Here is a 21,658-nt window from a genome sequence, read left to right on the forward strand (position 1 = left end):
GATTATTGCCACAAATTAGTTACGATGACTGTATCTGGAATTAGAAAAGTTATTCAAGATGGGTTTTAAATGTGAAGCCCATTTTGTCAACTGAAGAATGCAACAGGGAATCTAATAAAACTCCAAACAAAGCTGACAACGCTAACATCCCTCATGAGAGCTAACTATCCCTGAACTGCCTGATGCAGTGTTTGCATTGAGCCTAGATGAATACCATGGTGAGGCTTTGTGCTAAAGAGAAACATGACTTGGGTTAAAGCTGTAGAAGTATTACCTTTTCTCCTTAGGAATAACAACATTTCCTTCACATAACCATGTAAGTGCCAGCCTTTCTGGTGCTTTTGGAAGCTTATTTTAAGCACCCATTTCAGCTTTTTTCACTCATTAGCACTACCTAATCATTAAGTCAAAACAGGTGAGCTCCAAAAGCAGGGCACAGCCTAAGCAGCTGAGCTTTGGTGGGTGGGAACTCAGACACATGTCTTTCCCCAAGCCCCCTAACAGCAAAGGTCAGCAGGAATGATAGGAGGGGGATAGATAACAGAAGGCCCCAGGTTGGCTTGCTCTGCCACCCTCGAGAGGGTGGAGATGGAGGGACCAACAACTGAACGGCTGAATGCACAATGACTGCAGGATGCCTTCTCCACCCAGCTGGAGCACTGGAAACAGCCTGTGAGAGGAGACCAGTGCATAAAAAGACTTGGCTTCCCCATGCGTTTTACCTAAATCACATCCTGTTTTGTTTTCCGTCTTCCTTCAGCAAACTGGGTTGGTTACAGCACGAGAAGGATTTAGGTGATTAAAACTGAAGTTAAAACAATTACTCCAGACCTTCTTACACTCTTTTCTCTTTTCAATGGACTAATCTGCACTAGGCTAGTGGGATTTTCGGTCAGTGGTTCTTCACCCTCTTTGCCACCACCTCCCCAAGACTTTCACAGTCTCACTGAATGCCACATAGCTGGCCATAAGGAAAGCTCCTCCACTGTTCCTCATGAGACAGACTAGCTACAAACAAGAAGCAGTTGCTGTTTCTCCTCAGCCATGTTATCCCAATTTTACACAGGGACAATGCCATCGATGTGAAGCGGGATTCTTCTAAATTACACTACTTGGAGATGAGTGTCAGGGCCTAAAATATCGTTCCTCTCTCAGAATGTGTAGGTTTGTTGTAAAGTTTCCTTTCAGTAAGACCCATTTCTTCTTATAATTTTTCAAGCTGGTTTTGGTTTATTTTGTTTTACGTGAAACACATTTTCCTAGGACTGAAATGTTTCCAGAAAAGAGTATTCCATCTCTCAGTGGTATCGTAGGCTGTGAAGGCAAATGTTCTTGAAAGCTGTTGTAATTAAAGATGTAGGGAGGATGCTTATGTGGGGGTTAAGATACAGTTAATGGATTGCATTTACTCAGACCAAGCAATGAATTCAGAAGCAGCAATGACATATAGAATTTAAGTAATACAGATTTAAGAAAAACGGGGGTAGCACCTACAGTTTCATATTAACTGTAACTACAGTTCTGATTTGCATGGATGAAGTAGAATAACTGATCTGAATAATTGTTTTCGACACTATGATATATACAAAAGCCAGGCTAGAAAATAAGAGCAGGCAAAATATGTCACCTAGCATGAAAAAAAAAGTAGGTCCAGTCCTGAGACATATCCATCTGATTTTGCTTAAGGAAACAGTGTGTGGGGATGTCCTGTTTTAATTTCTTTTTTGGCCTCCACTACATTGTTTATCTTGAGTGTTCATCTCCTCGACAAACATATTTTCAGGAAATATTCTTTTGGGTCTCATAGCCCTGAAGAAAACCTGAATAAAAGTGCCTGTGCATCAAGACTGACTTATGGTCTCCATGTTACTTTATTTAAAGTCACGAGTTCACAGATATGTGTGAGTGGTCAACTGCAGGGACTGGAGTGTGTGAGGAACAATGTTGTATGTAAAAGACCCTACTGCCACAAAAAGTTTCTTCTCTCTGTAAATTAGTATGTTGCATATCCATGAGCGTGAGAAAGATAAGAGAAGACTGATGGCTTAGTATAGCCTTCTTTAAAACGCTCAACCTATGCTATCACTCAGATCCAATTAAGGGGTTTCAGACCCATTTTGCAAATAAGGAATTGGAGAAAATTGGCAAACTGTGGCAATACCTATACATTTCCATAGGAATGAACGAAAATGGCACTGTAAGTTACTTGCCCAAGGTCATAGAAGTAGTTTTGAACAACCATAAACACATGCTTAAAAAATTCTAGTTTTTTTAAAACCTCAACCTTCTACTTGAGTGATGGTGTCTGAAGTACCAGAGCAGGACTCACAATCAGAATTCTGCCACCCCCTACCATAGTCCCATGATGTAAGTAAGCAGGCAGGACTTAAGTCCAACACAAGCATTTTTCTGAGAGCCAGGGGGTAGTCAATTATTTGACTCATCAATACCAGACAGATTATGGTCTGCCTTTGGTCTTTTTCAGAGATACTAGCATGTTTAAGTCTATCCTTAAGAAATCACAGGGAAAATATTTAAACCAGATATTTCCTTAGTTCTGTAGGGGCAGTGTGTCTTCAGAGGAGGCAAGAACGGTATTTCACAATTACTATTTTCATTCACCTCCCTTCCAGCACTGTAGGAAAGAAAGAATATCTTATGGGAACAGTAAACATTCAGCATGTGCCTGTCTCACCAGTACAACTCAAAGCATCGGCCCTACATTCAGAGATAGCAACTGTGGGAGTCTTGTGTTATATCTGCAGTGAAAAATGCTGGCTTTTCTGGATCTGGACACTGCCACCTCAGCCCATTTCTAATGCACATGCTTTGGCAGCACACAGCTGAGCAAGGCCATAGATATGCATTTTAAAATGTGGTAACCTTCAAATTGTTTTTTTTTCCTTGAGAATCATCTATGTAATAATTAGAAGGAAAAAGGATGCACCAGTGCATTTCTTTACAAAGTAATTCAATTTAGGATTATTACTTTCAGGTACCATCATCACGAGTAAAAAAGACTGAATGATGATTAAATTTAAAGTGCATTTGTAGGGAGTTTAACACGTTTGGAAGCCCTGAGCCTTCTTATGCCTTTTTTTGCACTGATTTCCTGTGGCTGGACAAAGAACAAACATAATAGTATGTGTAGCCAGGACACAATATACATGAACACTTCAGTTAAATTGCAGAAATGGCTAACATCCTACTTGTCTATGTCATGTTATTTGGCAAAACTAATGATATAATTAAATGTGTTCAAATATCAAACACATATGTATCTGCTTACGTTCATCCTTTTTTTTCACTTACAAAAAAATGCTTTTGTTAAAGGATGAAATTCAATGAGCTTCATATGTAGTAGCAGAGTTCTGCAACTCAATTATTCCTTCATCACAATGGCAAGAGAAACTCCAGCACACAAATAATCTCGAAGATTTATAGACCTGATTGCAGTGCTGACATTTGGCCTGCAGAGCTCCTTAGCAGGCCAAAGAGAAGTAGTCTTTCCCACAGGTATGAAGCGGGTTGGCTGATAGCATTGCTAATCTATGGTGAAGGATATGAGAAGAACACTTACAGCCCTACTTTTAGCTGAACTAAGAAACCTTTGAAGTATGATATGTTGATTTCATGAGTGTTTAAAGCAAACTTCTGCAGGAAATGGGATCCACATGCATGTTTTCTTGGGAGTTCCTTGTAAAACAAGTCAAGTCTGAGCAGAAGTATGTATTTTTAATTTAATAGATAGGTTTACTTTACAGGTTCTTCCCTCACTCTCCTGCCTGTAAGACTGTACGTCAACAGAGGCAGCCAAAGTCTGCTTTCATTTAATTAAATGGGATCTTTGTCGCCAGTTAAAAAAAAAATAGCAGAAACAGTACATGAAATAACGTCTGTTCTCATGACATCTCCAGACCTATTTCCAGGAACAATTTAGGATAGTTTTGAATAGATGAAAAGAATGATAAGAAAAATATTTTCTTTTTAAAAAAAAATAAAGGAAAGCGTCTCTCCCACTTATCTTCCAACTCTTCCATCTCTGGAAATTTTCCTTTTAGCTCACAGGGGCTAGGCAAGTAAAGCTGTTCATCTCTGACATCCCGTTAAATGTTATCATTAACAACATAAGATGACTGAATAACAGTCACTGTTGTCCACTTCAAACTAGATACATTTAACCACTGTGATCACACTCAGACCACAGCACAATACCGATATCAATAAATTCAGCACATACAAAAGTTAGCACTCAGTGATATTGGCTACTCATAAACATTATTTATTTATATTTTTTTCTGTATTATATTATTGTATATATTATATTTTATATTTTTGTTTATATATTATTTATAAATAGGAATTGCCTCCACTGCAGTGAAAATACTACTACAACTGAGGACAGATTCTGTCTACTCAGTCAGTAGTGCATATCTGTTTACTTAGCAACACAATAGTAGGTAAGAGTTTGAGTATTTTTAAGCTAATACAAACCAGGGTGATTCTGATATTACTGTCTGAAAATGGAAATTTCAGAGATCTAAACTGACATTTGTTCTTTGCTTAAATATTTTGCACTGGCACTTATTGTTGGAAAGACCAGTTTTCCTGGCTGCCAAGAACTGAATAAAACTCAGCCAAATTCTTCAATTCTTAATTGAGCAAACTTCTCATTGTAGTTTTGCTTGATTAAGAAAAACAGGCCACAGGCTACTGCATGGATAACAACTGTCTGCATATAAATAGGTTGAGATCTGTTTAAAAATATTTAACAACTAGCAACTTTATACAGGTTAGATTTCTCTTTAAAAATTATTTGGGTTATCTATGTAAGTCAAATTGCCTGTCCGTAGAAGTGACCAATTCCCCAGTTGTTGAATTTCACAAGCTTCTAATGTTGCTAATGGTCACATGGAAGCAATTAATAGAGTCACTTGAGAAAAATCTGTTCCAGATCGTGTAGCGCTTTTCTTTACAGTTGTAGAGGCCTGAATTACTGAACTCTATGAAATAATCTTTTTTTTCCACTTCAAAAAGTAGATGTTTACCAATGTAATTGATGCACAGGAACTGATGGGACACGTGTTTCTGAAACTTACAGTCTCTACTGTGTATAGTTTTCCAGCATGTCTGTTCAGACTTCTGCATTTTATCTGTGTCACAGATTCTCCCCAGACCTTCATAGTCAGGAGGATTCGTAAAATATTAAACTTCAGCAGTCATTTTCAGCCCAAGGCAGCCAAGGGAAAACTAGCCAGGAAAATTCTTCAATGATATTGTGTGAATAATTTTGCATTTCCAAATGAAAAATAAATAGGTTTGTCTTCTCGTCCATAGTAGTTATCACTACATTATGTATGCCACACCAGTCGTGTATGGTCGCAATACACTGATTCCTGTAAGTGGAGAAAACCACAAATCTCTCCCCTTCCTTTGAATGATTTGTCATGGCTTAGTCCTTTAAAGACAAGCTCATTTCAGGTGTAACATTTACTCTAGATGAGGACTCCATTCAAAACCAAAGACATAATGGCACATAATCGTTACTACAATACAAAAAAAGTAAATAATTTACAACTGACCACTGTTAAAAGACTCTGCATAATTTGGGGGGTAAATATAAGCGCAAGAAAGGATGAAACAAGGTATAGCTGTTAATCATAGAACAGAGACAGAATAAGAAGGGATTCGGGAAGTGAAGAGGCATGGGTAGAATTTAACAGCAGTTCTCAAAAGTTGATTTATGAGATTTTTACAGACATTAGAAGATAATCCAGTCTAGAGCCTAAGTGGACAGAAGAAACAAATCTGCCCAAAAATGAGAGACACTGAGTTGGGAGTTTCTGGTTTTCTTCATTTGCTTGCTTGCTTGTTTAATTTCTTGGTGATTTGGACTACCAGTGCTGTGTTTTAGGTTGAAAAGAAAAAAAAGAGTAGGGTGATATTTTTTTTTTATGTAGATACTATTTGAAATGAATCCATCCAAATCTGCATATTAAAGCAATGGCATTGTCATCTGGCAGTATTTTGTACATTTTACCCACTATGTCTTAAAAGAAGAGATGAAAACTCTCCATTTCTTTGCCTTGCTTCTTCTCTCTGAAATGTTACTTTCAAAAACATATAATGAAGATGGTATCTAATGAAAGAGCAAACATGGATGTCATAAAATCCTACCAATTATACAAACTCTTAGATTTTTGTCCAGCACGGTCACTGATTTATTATTAAAGTTTAAATAGGTGACAAAGGAAGAAATTGTATTACCCCTCAATTCCAACCAGAGAACTGCTAAATCTCTGCTATCTCAGTTAATTCCTTCACACCTTCTCTTCCATTCATAACCCAGCTTTCATTCAGGTACTTCCTTTGCCTGCCATGAAGCTGCTGTATTGTGGGGTCCCACGAGTCAGCAGCGTGAAACAGTTGCACCACCAAAATCTACTCATATAGATGCAGTAAAACCAGCAAAACTGGAGGTTTTGTTTTGTTTATTTTACTTCTTCATGATTGTTTAATTTGTGTCCACATACTTAGGTGTGTGTTTATGGGCATGGTTTACAATCCCAGCACATTGCTCGGGGTTGCTGGTGTGGCTGCTTCACAGCTAGAAGCATTTTTCCATGTAGTGTTCTTTTAGCAGCAAAATGCTTCTACTGTAAACACAGCCTAAATTACACCCTGTGTCCAGTACTAGCACTTGCCAAAGTATCCCTCGAAGGCTTTTGGAGCTTACAAAGCTGCAAACACATCTTTTGGAAACATTAGTCCCTGGATGGCTTTACTAGCACAACTTGTGTGTAAAGTCCTTTAAGGAGCTCGTTCCTGCAGGATCTAATCAGCCTCATTATATAATTTATTGAGAATTTTGCAACAGTTTTCAGGGAACACAGCTCAGACCTAAAAAAAAAACCCACTCTGAACTCTTTGCTTGTGGGCTATAATTATGTACTCCATCTTATCTTTTTCCTTAACATTGTTAAACAAGCTTTCAACAAAGCCCATTAGAAATATTTATATTAAGAATACATGATTTCCGCTAACATCTGAAAATCTGAGCAAGTTTCTTGACCTAACTTAGGATTCATGTAGGTGTTCCATCCCACAGTCGAACAAAACAAACAAACAGAAGAAAATCTTTGTAAGCATTGCTGACAGCCTTTCTGCTATTTAGAGAAATGTGACTCCTTTATCCTTGCTAGAGAAATATCTGCCCAGTGGATTTACTTTTTATTTGGTTAAGCCATGGCCTGTGGTTCTGATGTTCAGCAGTAAAAATATGGTGGGCAAAATTTGTGGGGAAGAAAATTATTTTATTTAAGTGCACAGATTATTCTAACGCCAGATTTTGTGAATTTAATCATTGCTTTAACTGCATCATCCTGGGAATAGCTAGCACATGCCTTAACTACTCCGTTGCACAGATACAAGAAGAATTTTTAAAAATGCATATCTGCTTAAAAAAAGACCCCAGATTTTGAAACAAAAAAGGAGGACTAGGCAGGGAAAACGAAGGCATTAGTTGATTGACAATACAGGACATAGAACCTTTCAAATAGAGGATGTTTGTATCTGGCCCCATAATGGATCCCACATGCCTAAATTAAATGCCTTGGTTCCATGCATGTGCGTAAGGGGAGTTGAGTGCCTCAGAGCGGGATTCCTAAAAACCACTGTTTGTGGAGCTACCTGAGCCAGCCAGATTGGAAAAGCTGAAGGTTGCTGTTCATCCTAAATTGTCAATCTCTCCTGGGTTTAAGTGTCTTCCGATAAATGAAGAACACAGGCACAAGTCCCTCCACTCCCAGCTCATAGTCCACAATCCTTCTTTGAAGGCAGGTGCCAGATTTTTCTCTCAAACTCTGAACAGCCATCAGCAGCTCAAGCACAAGCTTACTTGGTGCTTTAGAAGAGGGATCTAATTCCTTCCTTTAGGAAATGGTGTTGAAGTGCACGTTTCTTGCCTCTTAGGCATACCCCAGCTGGTCAGCTACAGGCATCAGCTCCCAGGGGCTGGGTGGGAACTGGCACAGGTCACACTGGACCCAAGGAGGCCCGTGGAGGAGAAAAGCCATGACAGACTTTGTCTGAAACCTCGGGAGGCATCAGCAGACAAAGGGCACCTTAGGCCCACACCCTGCACTACAGGCATTTTATAACAGTTAAAGAGGAGGAGCTGAGCACTGACTGCATATTTGCTAGTTTTACAGTTACCGGTGATAACGTGTCCAAACGGCTGCACTAAACGTTTGATCATCCTAACAAATATGATGGTCTCTGCAATACTTTATAGTAAAATACAAAGACAAATGTTGACAATGCTTACAAATTTAAAACTTCCTCCTGATTTCTGTCTGGGTGGAGTGGTCTAGTATGTTTAACCTTCTAAGGCAAAATAATATCTTCCACTGTTTCAGCAAAGGTAGGAAAAGTATGCAAAGGGCAGGAATCTTTTTAATGGAAAATAACCTTCCTATAAAAATTGTCCGAGAGACAGGAGTTTTTTTCATGAAAAATACTTTACAGACATTTGTCATTGTTTTCATGTCTCATTTGGACTTGGACTTTGGGGTTCCAAGAAGCTGCAAAGTTACAACACAGTAAATAAAAATGAGGGAGGGAGAATCTTCTCTTTCTCTCAACAGGCTCATCAAAGCACAGTGAATGGAAATATTGTAAGTGGTAACAACTCATCTACAAAATAGAATCTCTAAAGCCTTTTGCTTTTATTTAAAAAAAAAAAAAAAACCAAGGCAAAAAAAACCCAGTCATGAAGCAGCATGAGAGCAACAGCCAAGAAAACACAGTTTGCTCGCCATCAAAGTGAGAAAAGGAACAGAAATGCTATGTTGTGCCAGCTTAAGAAAGAGGCAATCAAGTAAATTTTATGGCAAGAAGGCGAAGTGGAAGGGCACAGGATTGCAACAGGAGTCACAGAGAACAATAAATTGTTTCAAATTAAGATCAGGCCAAGTACTCCAGAGTCCCACACAGTTTTCTTGCTTAATAGCTCAAGAACTCCCAGGACTGTTAAAGTAAACACTGCAGGTTGCAAAGGTTAGAGTATGATCACTACAAAGGAGCACTTGAAATAAACTTTCTCTGTAACCAAAAGACTTAAACCAGAGAACTAGTGCAACCAGAATTAGACTCTTTATCTTAATGAGATTTCATTATCTTGATGCCTTGCTAGGGGTTAATGGTTCCTGTCTAGATCACTGTAAAGCACTTAAATGTAATCAGCATGCATGCAGTGTTAAAAAGAGAAGTGGAGGGACAATATAGTTATAAACCTCAGAGAAGTCTGTGTTTGATCACAGATAATAAGGAGGGTAATACCGTTTTCCAAAGAGCCAGCCCTCCTGCCTGCCTCAGGCATCCAAAAGGTCCCAGGAGCCTTCACTTCCCAAAATGCTCCACTGCATATCACATCACCAGCTGGATCTTGGTGGTACCAGAGACAGGCACCTGCCTTTCCCAAAGCTGCAGCTGAGCTTTATCCACCCAGAACACAGTGCAGCCTTTTTATCCGCCAAATAAAGATACAGTGACAGTGGCCATGGTGTGGCAGAATGCGTGCAGGTAGCCCACAGGCCATGCAAGGCAAGTCAGATTTCAAGCAGCACCAGTGACTGAAACGATGCTACAGACACAGGATCAAGAGAAGTGCAAGAGCAGTTTCTGACCGTTTTTCCTTCATCTACTCAGGTCTGGCATCAAGCATAGCTTAGCTGGTCTGAAAAGTCAAGCCTACACCAATATTACATTTCCAGACATCTGTACTGCTTTACATAATGTTTAATTTAATAAAAAGAGAGATTATCTTCCCTGTGACATCTGTAACGAACAGACATTTTCATTATCAAGAATACTTCTATAATCAGGGTTTTCCTTTCTGTTGCTACTTCTTGGGAAGCATGTAAGAAAAACAGGTACTTTAGCATGTATTTGTGTTTTGCAGATGTTAATGAACAGGATTTTTGCATACACATCTAAGCTTTCCTAGAGGTATCAAAATCTACTACTTCACACAATGCTCCCCCTCTAAGCAGTCTTCCCAGACACATCAAAGAAAACCCTTAACCAGGCTGTATTAGAATAAAGTACATATAATCTTAAGTTGATCTTTTGTGTCTCTCAGGGACTCAAGGCACGTTCACAGAGAATATGGGGTTTTTTTCCTGCTTTTAGTACAACACTTTGATTAATGAAATGAGCAAATAAGAGATCTCTGAACAGTAAAACTAGTAGATGTACTCCAGGATAAGATTCTCTGTCATTTGTGAGTATTTGGGTGGAGATTCAGGATATATTTAATTTTATTAATTGCCACAGAAAGTGTTGGTTTTCTTCCTTCACTTTTGTCTACTACCATACATCTGGTAAGATGGAGCATTTTGCTGATTAACAAGCTTAACACTGTGCAGTTTTTTCACTTGTCATTTAGAGCCAATTGCTAGCGTGTGGCTCGTTCACAAAGCTGTAGCTGGCTAAACCAAGAGGTAGTGAAATGGAAACTTTTTACACTTTTACCAGTGAGTATAATTCATAGCAGGACTGCTAGAGGCACTGCTCTGGATTAAAATAGCAAAATGGTCTGATACACTTTGCAAACCATTGTACCATAATAACATTCAAACAATTGTACCATGGAAATCTGGGAGGTTTATACTGCACGCAGCCAGCACAACCAGTCTTAGTGAAGAGTAAGGCCAAGAGCGATGAGTGGCAGCTGAGAAGGGAGCTTTTTTTACCCAAGGAAAGCCTATAGTTCCCCATCCAAGCTGTTTTGTAACCGGTAATCACCATAGTTCATTATGAACACCTTGGGGTTCAGCCTACTGGATCAAACACTCCAGTGAAAAGTGCATCTCCGGTTGTTTGTCTTTGCATTTATTTGGGGGTTGGAGACTGGCAATAGATGTGATGATCCCCCAAGGGATGATTGGTTGTCTATAAAAGCATTTCCACGAAAACCAGCCTTGTGTCTAGTGGGCCACGCACAGCAAATCTCTTATATCGGATTAGGCAAATTCCTTGGATGATGTTAGTGTCTGCGGCCCACGAGGAGCTCCTTCTGCAGTGTCCAGTAGCATCACCGCTTCAGAGAAGGAGCCCTCAGTTCAGTTCCCACATTGAACAAACAATATGTGCTCATATGCATTGGTGTCCAGTCCTGGGCTCCACGCCAGGAGCGCGATTACATGCTGATAAGCAGGGAGGCAGTTTTATGCTTTGATCACTTTGTGTGTTCCACATTATTGGGTCCGGGTTTACATGCTTCACGCAGCTGATGGCTGAATAGGGAGCTAGTGGCAGTCACTTAAGCATCTCCATCAAAGCTGCCTGCCACCAAGACTGTAGGCAAACTGCCCAGAACAGAGCATTAGGCAGAGGATTCAAGCACATGCTGTATGGCAGAGAACAGGAAAATGTATTCAAAGGCAGGTATTTGCTAAATCCTACCTATAATTAATTCTAATCCTATAATTAAAGTCGCATGCTTTTCTGCAAACATTCCCCACATTGGTCCTTCCTCCCCACCCTGAGGTCAGACACCGATCCATGCAAACAAGTACACACCACCACACAAGAAAGCTGCATGCCCAGGGACTGTGGTCACCTGTTTAGCAGCGCCCAGCTTGCTGATCCATCTCACGTCTCCCTGCTATCTGACTGCAAATAGCTTTCAGTCATTTTTCAGCAAATAGCTTCTGGGCAGATCCTCAAAGACATGCAAGAGACTAGCTCCCCTGGAAATCAATAACTAGCACCAGGCATCTGAATACCATCGCAAATCATAATCTTCATATTTGTGTTGAGTCAGTAGAGCCCTGTGCCTGGGAGATGGGGTTGTGGAGATACCAATCTAATCATACCCAGATTTTCAGAGAGATGGAGATGCCTACCCAGGCCCACATATGCAGGCTCACAGCAGACTGGGCATGGGGAGAAGACTAAGGGCAACATAAATACATCTGCATAGCCTAATTTCTCTTTCTCATGATGGCTCCTTCCAGTCTCAGGATGTGTGTTTTCACGTGTGTGCAGACATAAATACCTGCACACAAACAACTATTTTCCTATATGTGTAGATACAGACACACATACTATTTCGAAGTAAAAAACGGTAAGTTGAAGGGTGAATTTGAAAGGGGAATTTTCATACAGAGAGCTGAGTGACCATCCAGATTGAGCACAAATGTATTTGTGAAAAGACCAGAGGAGAGGCAGTTGCTTTGTCTTTGGAAATGGATTTACAAAAGGATAAACAGAGATCTCCGCAAGTGTTGCAAGAAAGTGTCATATAATTGCCACTGAAGCCAAAGATAGCTTATATCCAATTAGTGGTTTTTAAGATGAAGGCATTTATTTAGGTGTTTTCACACTTCTCTAGGAAAGCAAATGTAGGCATCATTTTGAATTTAAAAAAAATAGAAGTAAGCATCTGCCTTATGTTGAATTTTCCCCATTAGCAACAGGTTTATGCATGTGTGCATTTTAAAATGTTTATTATGACAATTCTTGTTATGACTGTCTTAGATTTAGTAAATACCACATGATAATCAGACACAGTTGTTAGACCTTGAACAAAATATGATTTAATTTATTTTTAACATACTGAACAATAGCTGTTTCTTGGTAATCTAAACTGAACACAGACACTTAACTCTATTTTGTTTCCTTGGAGAGGACAGTGAAAAGGGGAGTGGGGAGGGAAGAATAAACCTGATCTCTGTGGGAAGAGTTGCATAAGAGGCAAGAAGGCAGGATTACATTTACTGTAAATCCTACTTTTCGTCCCTACTGAATACACAGGCCCTTTAAAGGCCCTTTGGCAAGGTAAACTCTTCATCTACTCAAGAAACATATATTGCCTTCAATGAAGACGTAAGCACCATTAAAAGTAAAATGATGCTGGACTCCAATTCCCAAACCTGCTTGGGCTAAAGTCAGCCATGGAGCAACCATCTCCTGCAAACAACATGGCTGAGGGGCAGCACTCTCACTTACCATCCTCTTGCTCTTTCCTGCTGAAAATAAGATTAAATCAGTGTAGCTAATCTTAATTTGCGTTATGAAACTGGTTAGCTTTCAGAAGAAGTATGTGCCAAGGTGTATGTGGTTGCCTTCACTCCCTGTTATTATATGGAGTATGACTGAACTTCTCAAAAGAACCCCCCCATATTGAGTTTAGTTAATTTGATTGCAACTTCAAAAACATCTGAACAAACGACATAAAAACTTGTTTGGCACAGAAAGGCAGAAAAGGGCTTTATATTGAAGTGGTAATGTGTGTATTAAATGGCACGCTCAGCTCTGAGCAAACACAAATTTCTTTGGCAAGCAGAAAGATGTTGGATTTTCCTACCCCTGAAAATACAAGTTCCCACTAAAATTTAGTCTCCACGCAGAGCAGATCCTCAGATCCTTCAGAAAGCATTCACCTATTAACGAGTTAGTCCTACATGTAGCAGCACTGCTGCTGAGAACAGCAATCAATATTTCCTTGACTTTTCACATCTAAAGATACCCACCACTTGAACTCACCCCAGCTATTCTCTGGCACTGAGAATTACAGGAACGAAGGTCTTGATAGTTGCTCTTCCCATTTGTTCCCAAAACTGCTCAGAAGAAAGGTAGCTGGCTAACAAAATTATTTTGCAAATGCAAAAAAAAATTATATGCCCAGTGATTAATCTAATGCTCTTCAGGTGGTGGGGACCTTAACAAAATATATGCATGGGGTGGGGCTGTGCACACATCTGCAGTGGTTTAATGGAACTATATGGTAGAAAACAGAAACAGTATAGATTATTTGTTACCAAAGTAACACTAAAAAATAAAACAGAATAAACTGGTTATCACCTTGTGAAGACCGTAGCTTTTTCTTGACTCCACACCAGCTGCAACATACCTCTGCCTGAGAGTTGGGGGACATCCAGGGAAGTCCCCAAGAAGGGGGACCTAGCATCTAAACCACCAGTTCTCTGCGACACAATGGCGTTGCTCCCGAAATATGGCAATATGTTATTTGCCAGTTCCATTGCATTATGTTCATAGAATCATAGAATCCCTAGGTTGGAAAAGACATTTGAGATCACCAAGCCAAACCGTACCTGTCCACTACTAAATCATATACATCCAGGGATGGTGACTCAGTCACCTCCCTCGGCAGCTTTCCAGTGCTTGATAACCCTTTCAGTCAAGAAGTTTTTCCTAATGTCCAATCTGAACCTCCTGTGGCACGGCTTGAGACTGTTACGTCTGATCCTATCACCTGTCACTTGGGCAAAGAGACCAATACCTGCCTCTCTACAATCTCCTTTCATGCAGTTGTAGACAGTGATAAGGTCTCCCCTCAGCCTCCTCTTCTCTAGACTAAACAACCCCAGCTGCCTCAGCTGCCCCTTATAAGACTTGTGCTCCAGCACCTTCACCAGCTTCACTGTCTTTCTCTGGACACAATCCAGCAGCTCAATGTTGTTCTTCTAGTGAGGGGCCCAAAACTGAACACAGGATTCAAGGTGCAGCCTCACCAATGCCGATTATAGGAGCAGAATAACCTCCCTGGACCTGCTGGCCACGCTGTTTCTGATACAAGCCAAGATGCCATTGGCCACCTTGGCCACCTGGGCACACTGCTGGCTCATGTACAGTCAGCTGTCAACCAACATCACCAGGTCCTTCTCTACCAGGCAGCTTTCCAGCCACTCTTCTCCAAGCCTGTTGCGCTGCACAGTTGTCCTTGTATGTCTGTATATGACAAAGAGAGGCTTTAGTGAGGTTTATAATGTACGCATGGGATTGGATCCTCCTGCCCCCAAGAGTAGAGCCATCCATGGATACACCATTGTAGATACTAGGTAATACGATCAGTTATCAAGATTACACCAAAAGTAGGCATGGTCCTAACCTAGAGAACTTAGCTTTTTAGCATCAAACATTTTTAATAGCCCTCTTCTGGGCACAAAATCTCCAGAGTCACTAGGAATTTTATGTTGCAAGTCTTGCAGCAGTCATTTTCCATGTGGAAATCTGAGCGCTAGCAAGTTTGTCCCCTCAGCGCAGTGGGGAACAACTCTCTGCAGCTTTAGGCAGCCCCTGTAGAAGGAACCCCAGGGCAGAGAGTTCAGGTCACTGAGATCTACTCATGCCTTGTACCTCTTCCGGAAACACAGCAGTTCAAAGAAATGCCTGACAAATTAAGCCCATAGGACTAGTCTCTGGACGAGTGTCTTAGAGGTTCTGAGACATGGGTAAATTTCAGTTAATCCCAAAATTGGTTGCAGAGTAATCATCCCTGTAAGAACCGATAAATCACGGTCTGGCTTCCACCCTTTGCAAGATTTCAAGTCCCACATGGATGGGCATCACTCTTTCCATACATTCTTTGCAAAATTAGGCTAATCTAGTCATTATTTCTTCACACCAATTTAAGAATTAGCACTGCTGGTACATTTTGTTTTGTCTTTAGTTTCTACTGACAAACACAAATAGCCAGAGGAAGGTCCTTCCTAATTTTCTCAGGAGAATAGCTCTACCAACGAGATTATTGAGAAATGTTCTCACTTGAGCTTTGCCCATAAAAATGTGTTTTTTCATGGACTCTCTCTCACCCACAGAGCCAAACACAGACATTCACACACAAGCAGCTGAACACTGCGGTTTAGGGTAGTGTTCCTTCGCCCTCCAGTGGCTTCCCCACCCTAGGTAAAGCAAAACATTTACTGTGTTTTAATCTGAATGACTGGTGCAAAATGATCAGTCAGTATGACAATCATAGTCACTATTCAGTAACTATGAAGGCATAGTAGCTTTTCCTTCATCTTCCTTCAGGCATTCAAACGGTTACAGTGAAACTTTGGTTTCTCAACCCCTTTGGCTTCTCCGGAGGCACACGCATGCACTCATTTATCTGCCATAAATATGTAGACACATCCCACTGATTTCTGACAGAAACCAGGAAAATCCTACTCCAAAGTGAGACTATTGTTCTGCTGACAGATACCTTTGAAAACACATTGGATCACATGACATGAATGTGTTTGGAGATGATCCCTAAATTGCTGGGATTTCAGTGAAGAATGTGGGAAGTCCTACACTTTGGCTGCATCCTCACAGATTTTTCTCTTCCTCACTCTGGTCACCAGTGTGAAAATCTCTGTTTGCTATTCATAAACTCTGGAGGACCTGTCCAACGTTTAAATCTATGCGCTTCTTTTAAAAACCAAAAAGCAAGATTTTCAGTAGCATTTAGGCATTTTAAGATGCTGGTGGTTTTCTAGTGAGGTCTTCAAACAACTAGAGCTGTGCGCCCAAGCATTCAGAAACAAACACAGGGCAGAAAAAAAAAGACCTTCAAATTCTCTCTCAGTACATAAATAATGTTTTAGAAAAGCTGACTAGGATGAGATAGGCAATGAGTTGCAACACTGAAAGACTATTCCGGGCATACCTTATGCTTTAGGGCAGGCTTGCCTTATGGTGATGGTATCTGATAGTATTAATCCAGCTGGACTCACTACCAGGAGGCAGCGAGCTGTAGCAGTCACACACACGACTCCGCCACATTTCTCAAGAGTAATTTTGTCTGATCCGTCCTTTCTTTGGGAGTAGGGGAAGAGACGAGATGTACAGCCAGTGCCAAACAGGTACCTGCGGCAGATCCCAATACCCAAACAGCTCACATGACGCCACTAGGGAGGCTCTGACCTCCTCCCACAAAGATGTCGGCCAAGTCCCATTTGTTCAGTAAACAACCTTCCACCTTCCACGTCATCTAGTCACAGATACCAGCCCCAGCCAAAATCAATAGATAAGAAGCAATCTGTCATTTCCAGGAGCACTCTTTTGGTTATCATGAGTCAGAAAACACTAAAGGAAACACAGATGTAGTGAGATCACTTCATTTTCTGGAGCTTCCCTATCTCTAGAAGTCTTGCCTGATCTCCCTCAAAATTTCCATGTGCACACACAAAAACATCTTCAGTGCTGCGTGGTTATGCCTGATAAACCACAGGTGCATTGCGTGACACTTGGCAGGGCCAAGGAACCTCGGTGCAAGCAGCGGGAGGTTGACTTCACCCTGAGCTGCAGGCAGGCCGGTGTCTCCCCGTAGGAAATTTTTTTTCAATTATTTCTAATAGCTCCCGCTCGCACACAAAGCCAATGTTTTGTAATAAAAACAAGGAGGAAAATCACATCCAAAGGAATTTTACCTATTTCCCTCTCCACTTATTCCACTGAAGTTATCTTTTTAAAAAAACAAACTCCCAAAAACTGTCCACCAGAGCAACAAAGTAGCCAAGAAGCTAATGTAATAACCTCATTCTTCAAAATCCACCATACCCTTCATACTTGCAGGTTTCAACAACAGTCCTAAATCATCCAATATCTTCTAATACATATTTTTAAAAGGTTTCACTGCATTTCTTTTGTCACATGGGCAATGATTTTTACTTAGTATAGATGCAGAGAACACTGTAAATATTGCAGTAGCTGGGATTTTCTCTGCAAACTGAGGCAGGTGTTACCCTACTCAGCCACATGTAGCCAAAGCAGTTACTCATTATGGTACAGAAAGGAACAGAAAGGCCAACAGAGACAAGAGTGGGATACTGCTCCCTCTCGACTGAAAGGTCACTTGGGGTCCTTATGCCTGGAAGAAGCTGCAGTGGGATAATAAGTTATTTCGGCCCAGCTCAGTAACTGATCACTCACAGGCTGTACTCACAGTCCAGTGCCATTGAGTTTTAAGCAGAAATACTGTGCCCTAAGGTCCTAATACTTTAGCTCACAGCAAAGCAGCCAGCCCTGGGCTAAGGGCCATGTTCAACTCACTGGAGATGAAGCATTTGATGAAATGCTTTGCTGAACAAGGATAAGTGACTCTACGTAGGCTTTAGTTACACTGACAAACTCCCATACATCTTGGCTCTGGTTTTCTTTGCCACATGGCAGCTGGTTACATCCAAGACCTTAAATTCCAGAGGGAGAAAGTGACTGTAGAAACTCAGCTGTGCAACGTATGCTCCATCTAGTGTTTATTCACTGATATTTCATTTCCTTAAATGATCTGTTTTGCTGGTAACACAGTTCCATCTTTTCTGTAGTTTCTCTATTTAAGATTATTGAAAATATTAACCTTCTGCTGGTTATTTTAACTACACAATTTTGATTTAGCCTCCACTTACATCTTCAGTAATGATGATACAATAATTTCGTTTTTCATGACAAAATGAAGTCATAAAACAAAATGAAGGAGAAAAGAGCAGCAACCACTTCTCCAGGTGTTTTGCCAACACAAAGGGAATGTGGAACTTCAAGCAGGAGTAAAACATAAAAATAAAATTGCATCCAATGTTACTACCTGGTCAATAATATTCACCACAGCATAGAGCAGCAAGAGAGGAAGTTTCTCTGGGACAGGCACTGCCAGCCCACTCAGTGCTTGAGCCAAGCTGGGAGGAGAAAACACAAGTCATGACTCTGGAGCTTGACACCTATGGTGCCACTGACCCGCTCCCTGAGCTTGGCAAGTTGCACAGCCACCCTGCAGCCCACTCGCACCCTCTGCCTACCAGACATGAGTCCCTCACAAACACTCCCTCCGAGACACTCCCTCCCAGATTGTTTGGAGGCCCAGTTTGGAGGCCTCAAAATGCTGCATAGGTATGCTATGCAGCATTAGAGGAGGCAAGCAGAGTCGCTTGCTTCCCTCTTGTCCATAAATACATTTCCTTTCTCCAATCCTACCTACCTCTCACACATTCCCCTGGCTTTTGGGGGCAGTCTCTCCTGCTCAAGGCCACGTCTTTGTAGACCCCCTGCGAGGACACATCCTAGCCCATGTTGGGTCACACTGCCCCCAGGCAAGCTGTCCCCTATCACATTCCCCCCACGTGCTGCAGAACTACCCTGCACAGGGCAGCCCGGGCTGCAGCCCTGTGAGCAGCTGGGTTCAGGCAAGGAACAGCCACAGCCAATGCTGGAAAAGGGGGAGAGCTTCTCCCTGCAAAACATACCTTCAAAGGCGGGGGGAAGGGGGGGCATGGTGCTGAGCCCCTTTGCCACAGACCGAGGGGCTTTTCGTCCTCCGTGTTGAGCCAGGCTCTAGGGGAAGGACAGGACAATAAGCAGGCAGCAGGAAGCCCCAGCTGCCTCCTTGGGCCACCCTCATCATGCCTGGCCTCAGCAGGTCCTGACGAGTGGTTTGGCAAAGCTCAGCTGGTGTGCGTGTGCGGTAGGATCTTTTCCAGGTGCTCAGACTGGGTGCAAGGTGTCTTTGCATGGTGGAAAAGCAAAGACAGGGAACAAGGGGACACAGCCATAAGGTCTGGTAATTGCCATGTGCATTTGAAAAGCGCATGGCTTGCCTACCAGACTTGGTTGTGGGACAAATTTCAAAGTACTCAAACATATGGCGTGTTTCCTTGTTACCTCAAGCTGTCCCCAAATTTGCATTCATTTAGGAAGTTCCTAATTCCCGATTTGCTGTTCACCTGCTCGTAATGCCCTTACTGCAGAAAGGAAAGCCAACAGCAGATCATACAAGAAGCCCCAAACATATGTTTTTATAAGGGAAAAAAAAGAAAGAAAAAACAACCCTGTTTTGCTGTGTTGGCAAGGCTGGTGAGGTGCTGGGACAGCCTGCCTGCAGAGGGGACAGGGTTTGCTGTTCCCTTTAGACAATAGTTGAACATCCCCAGAGGATAGCACAGACTGGCTGATCATGCCCAAAGGCGATGATGGCCCAATTCTTTCTGAAGGCTGAGAGGATTGAAGATCACCTTCAGAGGATCACTGGCAAGGAGCTGAGACAGAAATGGAGAGCCCCTGGACTCTGCAGCCAGGAGGCACAATCCTAGGCACAGATTTAAGCTGCAGAAACTGAGCTTTCAATACTATGGAAAGCATAGCAGAAGGGGCATTGATAATTTAGCTTCCTTGGGCAGAAAACACTTAAGAGAACCCCCACATGCCCTTCCCTGCTCTCGCTTTGGGCTGGAGCTCACAACAGAGCTTCTCAAACCTTGTGCCACAGCAGTCACACAAGTGAGAAAGCAACAAATTGCAGATTGGGGATGGGAGGAAGCAGATGCCTGGGTGGAGAAACCACAAAGGGCAGCGCGCGGAACATACAGGGTAGTATAAAACTGCATGCATATAAGGACATTTGCTATAATAGTACTATTGAGTAAGAGCCTCCAATAAACCAGATACAGGCCTGCTGCAGGATGTCCTCCAGTGCATCACATAAACCACAGCCAATTTGCAGAGATTTAAGTCCACTTTGCTGCAGAAAATGAGAGCAGGTCAGCCCTAACGGGAAACACACAGCACGAAAACACACTTTCTTCTAACTGTGGGTTTTATTGTGTTTTTTGCAGGTGATGGCCATGCTGCTCATGCCTGTGCAGCTGCTGGCGGTGGCTGTCACCATTTACATAGAGCTGGTGAGGTCTGCTCAAGGTGGCGTCTACTATGGGATCAAGCAGCTGCCACCCCAGGTGCCCCAGTACCAACCCCTTGGACAACAAGTACCTCACATGCCACTGGGCAAGGAAGGCATACCGATGCAGCACATGGGCAAGGAGGTGCCCCACATGCAGTATGGGAAAGAGTACCCCCATCTGCCTCAGTACAGGAAAGAGGTCCCGCAGATGCCTCTGCTTGGCAAGGACATGGCTCCCAAGAAAGAGAAAGGTAGGCTCAGCATGTCCCTTGCCACCCCTGTGCAGTCTGGCCTGGTGCTCCATAGCACCGTCAGCCCAGGGATAACCGAGGATGGGGAGCAGGCTGCTGACCCAGGTGCCCCAAGGACTTGCCAGGTCAGCACCAGGCCACAGGTGGACTAAACAGGCTCACATTAGCTGTGAGGCAGCTGGGGGTCACCAGAGCAAGGCTACAGTCATCCTCTGAGCTGCAGCAAAGCCTCTGAGCAGCCTTACCTGTGAGGAGTCCCTAGTGCCCAGGGCTGGCCCAACTTTTTTGGGGTGCTTGCTCAAGGCTAGGAGAAACCTCATAATCTTACTGGACCGCAGAAAAACCTCTGATGGGGTTTCAAATGATGGCCTGGGCAGGTGGGCTGGGGTCCTGCCTGGAGGTGCTCCCACTCTCACTGCAGCGACCAGACATGAAATAAGAGGTAAGAGCCCCAAGATCTGAATTTACAGAAATATCACAGTTTTGTCTGGATTTTTCCAGACCCTGTGATTTAGAAGTCTGCAGGAAAAAAAAACATATAATTGCTCTGCAGTCCTTTTCCTGTACGTTATTTATGAACATAATGGAAGCATTGAAGGTACAGGGCATTACTGCACGGCTCTGCACGTACAAGTACTTTCAGTATTCTGTAAAGAAAGTTTGGACAATATTAAGGTATTTAAGAAAACAACAAAAAATGTCCAAAATACAAAGGGAAATGAGGAACAACCAGTGTCATAAAATCCTTGTGAGTGTCTGTGTGAATTCAGACAAGCTGATTAACTCTTTGTCTTATTGAGGGTTCAGTGTAACCGCAGCCTCCGCTGGCTTCAGAGGTAAATGGAAGATTTCAGGGCCTATTTTTGTAGTGTCTGAAGAAGCATGTCTGGCTGTAGTAAAACCAACCCATCTCATGAGCAAAGAAGGTTTTCTACGTGCATAAAACACG

At 42.1% G+C, this 21,658-nt stretch overlaps 1 protein-coding gene and 1 long non-coding RNA gene across 5 annotated transcripts in view; one reads left to right on the top strand and one right to left on the bottom strand.

Annotated features, from left to right (window-relative positions):
* The window catches only part of LOC128853698 (uncharacterized), a 56,517-nt gene extending 38,771 nt beyond the window's left edge, over window positions 1-17,746 (bottom strand). For both annotated transcript variants that reach the window (XR_008452398.1, XR_008452396.1), the window contains exon 1: window positions 16,460-17,746. This is a non-coding gene — a long non-coding RNA (uncharacterized LOC128853698). The remainder of the gene's footprint in view (window positions 1-16,459) is intronic.
* COL8A1 (collagen type VIII alpha 1 chain) overlaps window positions 1-21,658 on the top strand; it is a 96,370-nt gene that overhangs the window by 66,819 nt on the left and 7,893 nt on the right. For all 3 annotated transcript variants that reach the window (XM_054079681.1, XM_054079809.1, XM_054079744.1), the window contains one exon: window positions 20,394-20,709. In XM_054079681.1, coding sequence (XP_053935656.1) covers window positions 20,397-20,709 — 313 coding nt within the window. In that variant the 5' untranslated portion in view covers window positions 20,394-20,396. The remainder of the gene's footprint in view (window positions 1-20,393; window positions 20,710-21,658) is intronic.

The sequence above is a fragment of the Cuculus canorus genome, chromosome 1, assembly GCF_017976375.1.
Source record: "Cuculus canorus isolate bCucCan1 chromosome 1, bCucCan1.pri, whole genome shotgun sequence".
NCBI lineage: Eukaryota > Metazoa > Chordata > Aves > Cuculiformes > Cuculidae > Cuculus > Cuculus canorus.